The 8,410-nt window shown below is 43.4% G+C and overlaps 1 protein-coding gene across 2 annotated transcripts; it reads right to left on the reverse strand.

Moving 5' to 3' along the window:
- Nucleotides 1-1,187: 1,187 nt before the first annotated feature.
- LOC105006145 (E3 ubiquitin-protein ligase TRIM39) lies at nt 1,188-8,097 on the reverse strand. Of its 2 annotated transcripts, XM_010864511.3 has the most exons (9): nt 8,024-8,091; nt 6,777-6,843; nt 5,901-6,485; nt 5,532-5,627; nt 4,282-4,515; nt 3,860-4,019; nt 3,483-3,509; nt 1,681-2,069; nt 1,188-1,516 (listed from the first exon to the last, which is right to left on the reverse strand). In XM_010864511.3, the coding sequence occupies exons 3-9, from the start codon at nt 6,474-6,476 to the stop codon at nt 1,298-1,300; spliced, it is 1,701 nt and encodes a 566-aa protein (XP_010862813.2). In that variant the 5' UTR covers nt 6,477-6,485; nt 6,777-6,843; nt 8,024-8,091; the 3' UTR covers nt 1,188-1,297. The 2 variants fall into 2 exon arrangements, with proteins under 2 accessions (XP_010862813.2, XP_010862812.2); XM_010864510.3 differs by lacking the exon at nt 6,777-6,843 and having other exon boundaries at nt 8,024-8,097.
- Between the last annotated feature and the right edge of the window lie 313 nt (nt 8,098-8,410).

Genomic DNA, 8,410 nt, shown 5'->3' on the forward strand with positions numbered 1-8,410 from the left:
ATCTGATGAGATTTGATTCTTTGTTTCAGATGGCTGTTTGAAGTTTGGTGCTCTTCCTGGTTTGTTCAAGTGACACAATTTGTCTGTGTTGCCATCCTATTAGAATAAGGCAACATATTACATTGGAATAGTTTAATTGAATTTCATTGTTTTCCCAGGGATTTCGTAGTGTCCAATGCCCCTACCGGGGCTTTCTGTTATTTAGGTAAAACCGAATAGTCTGTTGAAATGTCATACAGTAGATATTCATCTACTGATCTAGTTTTGTCATAGCACATTTCAACTCAAATTGTTTGCTATTTATATATGCAAAGACAGTAAATCATGGTATACTTCATAGTTATAATCTTGCCGAAAACAATCCTGTAATAACATGGACGGTTGGTCTTGGCATTTAGAATACTGAATTTGACAGTTGGTATATTTCTTCAGCACCATTCCTAAATTCTTGAATCAATGGTGGATAGGCCATTCCGGCAACAACTATCTGGCCACTTCGACATTAAATAATATCCCAATTCTTTCCTTGTTAGATCAAATAAGTAACTGAATAGGTCACATGATTTTCTCTTTAGAAATGTATAAAATAATGTACTATCAAGTACAAAGTTCAGATATTCAGGTAGTGGTCTATTTATTGGCTACAAAAGATTTAAAACTTTATAAATTGCTGAAAATGAAATGAACCCACTGACAGAGAAAATGTCTGAATCACAGAAGTTGCCCAGGATCTTTTATCACCTCAGGCATGTCTAGGAAGCCTCAATGCATTTGCTTTGTAAACACCAGCAAGGTTTTCAAACAGATGACAGATTTCCCAGCAAAACAAGTCTGTAGACTTTAACAGGAACCATGTAAGGTGGAAGCACAAATTGTTTCAGTTCAAGGGTGCAAGAATTGGACGAGTAAAGGGGGCTGCAAACAATGCTGGATGTGTATTAACGCAATACTTGGTTGCCCCGGATAGGGGCCGTTAAAGTAGGGATGACATGGGACGCAGCCCTACAAACTAATTGACACAACACTTTGCATGCCATCTGAACAGATCAGCAATAAACTGAGCTATGGAGAATACAAGTTAGTGGTGTCGATGGAAGTCGAAATATATTGTAGAGTCAGCACATGTCAGGTCAAATGGGTGAAGACACTACTCCATCGCATTAGATTCAGAGAAAACCCATGAGCAGTAATATTAAGAGGTTTATTTATTAAGATCTTAAAAACATTTCACAGAAGTATTTTTAAATGCTACAGTGGAGTGACAAACGGCAACATAAGCTAAAATTCCTGCTGCCACTCAGTGACATCGGTGTTTTTTTGCAGTCAGGGCGGTAACATTCATAATGTTGATTTGGTTTAGCCCAGGGCTGAATAAATCAGGGCTGAAGACTGGGTAAACAACTTGGTTGATCAACATCGGTGCGGAGATGTCGTAGGTGTAGAGATGTCGGCCAAGAGGGACGTCGTAGAACGACAATCGACGCTGGCGGCCATCAAAAAACACACCCAGATGTACCTGTAAAGTTACGCCAAGTATAACATTTAAAAATACAAACTGCCTTCAGACAAACAGCTAAACTATGATAGCCGCTGCGCATTTGTGATTACCATACATTGAGGTATACTAGACAGAGCTTGGGGCCATGTGGGCACCTCCATCCAAACCGGCCTTCTACATACCTTGCAGGTGCTAGATTTGATGCTCAAAGCAGTGGTGGTTGGGGGTGTGGTGACAGGCCAAAGCTTGCCATCACGGTGCTCCAGGACCCAGAACCCCTTATCAGGGGTGAGACTGTGCCATCTGGATATCGTGATCATTGAGGACTGAACAGCCAAGCCCACACACCAGACGCTAGATCCATTCCTGGCCCGGTCCGACAACTCCACCTCCCAATAGGCACTTTGGCTGGTGAAGCCTTTGGTGCTGAGGACACAGGGCACCTGAGTGAAGCGCTGGGCAGACTTGGGGTAGGTGTAGTCCATTTTGGTCCTGTCCACTCGGATCTCACGGCACCCCCGTCTGAACAGGAGCGACGGGTGGGCCGTGCTGGGGTCAGGGGTCACCTCAACTGAGCGGGGTTTAAGTAGAGATTGACACCAAAGCCAGTTACAATACTGAACAACTGTGGCATGTCTCATACGTGGCCCACTTCAAGTCCCCCCACAGCACTTCAATTGGATTCAGATCCAGGCTCTCACTATTCCATAACTTTTTTGGTGACATTTGTAGTTTTGCTTCTTCCTTTTGGACCTCCCGTTTAGGCCAATTGCAGTCTCTTACCATTGACTCATGTACTTTCACATTGATTGTGTCAGGAAAGCCTGTAGATCCCTCAATGTTACCCTGAAGTTCTGAGACTTCTGAGCATCTTTTGGTCCGTTATAGGGCTGAATTTGGTGTGACGACCGGTCCTACAGCATGTAGATTCAGTAGTCCGGGATATTCTCCATTTGTAAATTCTCTCAGACAGTGGAACACACTGCGAATAACTTGGAAATGGCTTTATAAACCCTCCCACTCATCTGCATCAATAATCTCTAAAGACCTCGATTAGGTGCCCTGATCTTGGCATGAGGCGTTACCACATGCCCATATAGTTAAAAGCAAACCAGACAAAGTTTAAGGCAACTGATTGTAGTTAGAATAAATAGTATTTGGTGTCAAATTTAAGGTAATCTAACTTTCCGCATAAGGAAATACAAACCATATGTTAATTTATTGAAATTGTATGATTTGTTAAATTGAGGGAATGTACTTTTTCATATGAAATGTTCAGTAAGCTCATCGCCAAGCAGTAAAACAGTATCAGCTAGCATCAACTTGAAATGCATAATATGCTGTCCAGAAGATGTTGAACAGCACACTTCAACTGAAAGCATGTTTTTACAGTGAATGATATATAGGCACAAGTGTACCCAGAGGGCTAAATCAAGATGTTTGTTCCAAATCACAATGTCATTTCATGTGCCAAAGATCCCACAATCTTGTGTATGGAGTACATGAGAACAATGTTACGGCCAAATAGACATCCACATCCAGCAGTTTGACTTTAAGTGGAAAGTAGATGTTATTATACTCCGATCCTCTAACCACCACCACCTCCTCAAAATCCATTGAATATCAGAGGGCAGAAACCACTCTGATCCAACCACTTTTTAGGAGGCGAAGATTGTAAAACTGAGAAAAGGCTTGTGATGGTCTATGATTTGATGGAGCATAATCACAACAGCTCTCAATTCATGTCTCCCAGATACATACACTTGTTAGTGGGCATGAACGCAAAACCGAGCCATGATTATGGACAAACCTTACTAGGTTTTAGAATACAATGACTGAAATTATCCTAACACCACTTTTGTCAAGCACAGCCCTTGAAATATGTTTCTAACTAAAATAGGGGTTCCAACCAGAGATGAGAAAACAGTTTACGGTAAAAAAAAAGAATTCAGAATCTACTTGAAACCCACACCACTTTGCTTACCTGTGAACTCTTTAACCGCGGCAAGCTCTGAGAAAGAGTAAAACATCAAATTAGAAACGTACAGCTGCAAAGTCATAGAAAATGTAAACTCCTTGAAAAGCCTTGAGTTTGTCACACCCCTGCAACTCGAAGCAAAAGAACATAAGCTCACAAGACTTAGATTGAAATGTTGGTCTACATCCAGGTCCTTTGTGTATACAAATAAATCAGACTTCCCCGCTGCGTTTACATACGGACGAGCCCTGATATTTTGAGCAAGTATTGACAGTCCTATTAAATTGTTTTCCCATAATATTTGGCCAAATATCAGAACAGGGCTGCCTCTAATGCAGTAATTAAGATTTACAACGCAGCACGGACCATTAGACCATACAGACCTGAGAAACCACTGTTGGTTAACCAGAAGGTGTGCATCTTGGGGAGAATGGCCATTTCTTCCAAGGAGGCCATCCAAACATCTGCCAGTAGGTTTGTAGTGAAGACCGTGCATGGGACCCTGTCCCCACTGGGGGGGCCAGGAGGGAGGGAAGGAAGACTCTGAAAGAAAAACAAGCACGGTGTTAATCTAAAAAGCATCCGCATTAGCTGGGAGTTTCCATTACAGTCTCATCCATGACTGGGAGGGTTTGTGATGATACACTTCTGCATATACAAGGTAGCAAAGTCTGATGAGTGTATCAACACCATGCGTTATGACAGCTGACATGACTGAAAAGCAACACGAGTCGCCATGACACGAGGGGATTTGTAAATCAGTCACTCCAATCAGCGACAATGACAAACGTGTCCGACGGCTGACCTTAAGAAGCTCAAATGAGTCTGAGGAGTCGATTACGCGCTCCAGCTCAGCCGCTCTGCCCTTCAGAGTGGCAATGCCCTCAGCCAGCGCCCGGCTCTCACGGGAGGCGGTGCTCTCCATCTCGCTCAGCGTTTTCCGTGCCTCAGCGTTGTAGTGTTCCCAGATTTGCCTCTCATGGTAGAACCGGTCTTTGCAGAACATGGTCCATGACTGTATCTGCCGCTCTGCTTCATCCTGTGAGGGGGACATTGGAAAGAAATGAGGATGGGCAGAAACATCATGCACCAGAAGCCTTTTTTTAATAGGATGCCCTATACTTGATTTGTTGGGCTGACGGGAACCAAAATCAGACAATCTCATTAGAAAGTTCTGGGACAACTTCACTGTCAGCAATGGCATTGCTCAACCTACACCTGTTGAGGTGTATTTGGTGAATGTAACAGTACCGAAGAAAATACGGTTTAGATCAGAATAATGCAAATCCGGCAAATAAGAGGGACAGATGCTGTTCAGAGTAACATTGGGGCAGCTGCCTATGCACGATGGATGAAAATCACAGAGCAAAATGCATTAAACTTAAACGCTGATGTGGCAATTCTAATAAATAAGTAAAGTTAGATTAAACGCTAGCTTCCTAGCTAACCTCACACTGTTAGTTATTGCCCTATTGGCGTTAATGTGGGTAGCTATACACAGCAGTCATGGTTGTAGTTACTGACTGTCAGTGGCGTCATTAGGCCTGGGCATCTTTTATGAACAGCCCCAGATCGCAAATTGTCCTGGTCGAGGCCGGGGGAGGGAGGTGTTAAGCCCCAAATGGATTGTGATCCTAGCGACACCTGACTGTACATCTATCCAGCAGACATTGTTCACAAGTTTTGCTACTACTACCAGCTTCTAATAATGTCAGCGAGTTTAGACAAGTAGCCGGCTATTCTCACGTCTCCGAATGTATGCTACATCAGATACTACGGTTAAACGAAATGTATAATTAAAATAATCGTATGTCAACTCACCTGCTCTGATTTTTAGATGAGCTGAATAAAGTGCACAGATAACGTGTGGGACTTTAATAGTGACCTGACGTCACAAGGTGACAGCCGACATTTCTGGGAAAATGAGGTGGAAATACTTCCTGTTTTGAAAGTTACATCCTTCAGCTTTAAGCGAGGCAATAAGCCTTGCCGCCCTGAACGTTCAGGTGAACGTGTGCTAAAAATGAACAGGTATGACTACAGAAAATTGAAGACCTTGCAGCGTTGGGCTGAACTGCTTAAAGTCTCTGCCTTTTTCTGAGCAGCTTTAAGCCTCTCCTGTACCAGCACCTGGTCTTTTGTCAGCTGAGCCTAGAAGTGAAGACCATGAAGGACATGTATTAGTCAGGAACTTGGGTGTGCAGGATTTTGTTCCAAGGGTCTATTCAGGCACCAAGCAAAGTTTACATTGATAAAGTGGAGGCACTAGAACACCTTTTCCAACTAAAATGTTTGGACGCAAAATATTTTCCTTAACACCATAATGGCATAACATAACACAAGGGATCAGGTTTTTAAAATTTCACAACAAAACACTTATTGGACAGGTCCGGTTAATCCCTAGAGAACCCAAACACGGCGCACCTTTTGAGACAAGAACTCCCTCTGCATCGTCACTACCTCGTGACCGGGTTCCTGGTGCGCGTCACACGCCACACACAGCATGGTTCTGTCAGTGCGGCAGTAACGCTCCAGGAGCCTCTCGTGGGTCGGGCAAATCCTCTCCCCCAGGTTAGCTAGTGGACTGACCAGCTGGTGCCTGGAAAAGCGGGCGTTGTGGGCCCTGATGTGGTTCTGGCAGTACGAGGACAGGCACACCAGGCAGGTTTTGACGGCCTTATCCTGCCGCTCACCTAGGCAGACGTCACAGGACACTTCTCCCGGCGCCGCGGGCAGCCGGTGGGCAGCAACACCTCCGTTCATGCCCTTGAAAGTCTCCACGAGGTCTCTCAAGGTGATGTTAACCTGGATGTCGAGGCCGGACGTGAAGCCACGCTTACACAAAGCACAGACTGGGGGCCGTTCAATGCTGGCCCAGTAGCCCTGGAGGCAAGCCATACAAAAGGTGTGTCCGCAGGGGATCGTGGCAGGGTCCGTGAGAACACCGAAACAGATGGCACAGGAGAACTGGTCCTCGGTTAAGACACTGCACGATGCCATCTACATAAGCTGGGGACAAATAGAGACATTTTGAATCAGTCTGAAAGCCACATGATTTACTGGAGTATTTCCCACATTAGGGGGAGTCACTAAGACAAGTGACCCAAAAATGTGGTCACCGGCTAAAATAAAGTAACTTCGGCAACCAAATTACCCTGTAAAGCCATTTTTGTGAAAAATGTAAAGTGAAAACAATATAATTCAGTTATGGCTTACATTTCCGAAATGGATCCATTTGCTCACTCAAAGATATAGACAACTCCATAAAGCACTTATAGGTTGGAGAGAATGATCAAATACCTGAACATGAATGCTGTGAAGTGACTTCCTATTCACATAACCCCCCTCACGTTCTTCCAGGGGCGCTCTAATGGGGATAAGCGTATACATTCAATCGCACCAGTCACCCTCGGGATTCCTACAGAAAAATGTGTTCTGAATATAGCCTAGGCCCAGTCTATGCATATTAAATATAGACCAAGTATTTTTGGCGAATTACAGGCGATTGCGAATTACAGAAACACCTTGCGAACTGCACGGCATAGGCTACAGTACTCTTGCTCATGTTCAGCATCACCAACGGAATAAATGAAATGTCCACTGGAAAAATATCGCAAAACAAAGCAGAGCGGTCTGTTCAACAGTGATGGCATTACTCCGGTGAATGGCAGCAAATACGGCCCATCAGGCAAATATACGGAATTCCCACGGATGAGAATTGATAACTTAATTAGAAAACATCATCGGGGTAAACTAGAGGTGTTACAGGGTCTCTAAAATTCCTTGTCCTGCGGAGTGAGCCTAAAAATCCGTGCGACGATGTCGATTGGGTCTTCCGATGTGCCCGCCTTTTTGTGGGCGGAATGGCGGTGCTTATGTTGGGCAGTGGCGTCGTTGGGCCTGTGTGTCCGGGGCTAAAGCCTCGGGTCTTTTATGAATAGCCCCGGATCTTAACTTCACCAAAAGAATAATATAAAAATAGCCCCTGCTCTATTCATCTATAATTCCGATCGCGCATTATGACAATATAGACAATAAGCCAGTTAACCTGCTACGTAGTATACCCCTCTGGCCCCACATTTGGATGAAAGTTCTCCATAAAGGTAAAACCAACGGGTAGGTTTGAATTTATCTTTTATACAAACACCGGTCAGAAAGAAGGACAGCATTTGCAAATCGGACACCAGCAAATATTGATTACAAACCTCATGTCCCATTTTCACAACACTTACCCGAACCAATCATAATAAAGTTTGACCGGTGAGAGGTTAACATTCAAATTCAGACTCCAAATTAGGTTTCTACAGTGAGGCTTGAAGTACAGAAAACATTCCTTTCCACATCCATGTTCAAATAAAATGCAGTAAGATAGACAAATGTCAATCAAGAAGCAAAAGGAATGGCTAACTTGTAGTCTTCAGGTTATAAATAAAACTACGCCTGCAGGTAAAGCCAAGCCATTTATTGTCAGAGTTGAACGTTTTTGGAACAAAATGGCAAGGGCAAATTCTGTAATTTCACAACTATTGCTAAAATTGAGTTCTCACCTTTATGCAGAACACCTCTTACAAATACACAAACCTAATCCAAAAATCGGATTACGTTTCTTGATCGCTTCAGGTGGGTATTTGAAGACTGTTAAGCTCCTCCTACTTTTATAAATCAACAAATCAGTGGACGTTTTTTCTATAACTTACAGACCATTGGTTAAGCCTCACAAGACACACAAGAATAATAAATACGTGCAATGTGTCGCTGATTTATTATCTGAAAATCTACAAAGCACAAAACCACAGGTAAGGACTTTGGTTTATTTAACTGATCATTGGAAGTGGATAAATTGATGACATGTAACCTAGCAATTGATTCTTGAAGCCTCACATCACACCCTATCCCAAAGATACATTTCATTTATTCTGATCTATGTGTACAAG

This window comes from Esox lucius, chromosome 24, assembly GCF_011004845.1.
Source record: "Esox lucius isolate fEsoLuc1 chromosome 24, fEsoLuc1.pri, whole genome shotgun sequence".
Classification (NCBI taxonomy): Eukaryota; Metazoa; Chordata; class Actinopteri; order Esociformes; family Esocidae; genus Esox; species Esox lucius.

What these genes read in the sequence shown, in the direction of transcription:
- LOC105006145 (XM_010864510.3), bottom strand. Translation starts at nt 6,476, where the DNA reads ATGGCATCGTGCAGTGTCTTAACCGAGGACCAGTTCTCCTGTGCCATC. An exon ending in AACCAACAGTGGTTTCTCAG is followed by an intron (nt 3,510 to 3,859) that starts GTCTGTATGGTC and finishes ACTCTTTCTCAG; the next exon opens with AGCTTGCCGCGGTTAAAGAG. An exon ending in TCAAATCTAGCACCTGCAAG is followed by an intron (nt 1,517 to 1,680) that starts GTATGTAGAAGG and finishes GTAACTTTACAG; the next exon opens with GTACATCTGGGTGTGTTTTT.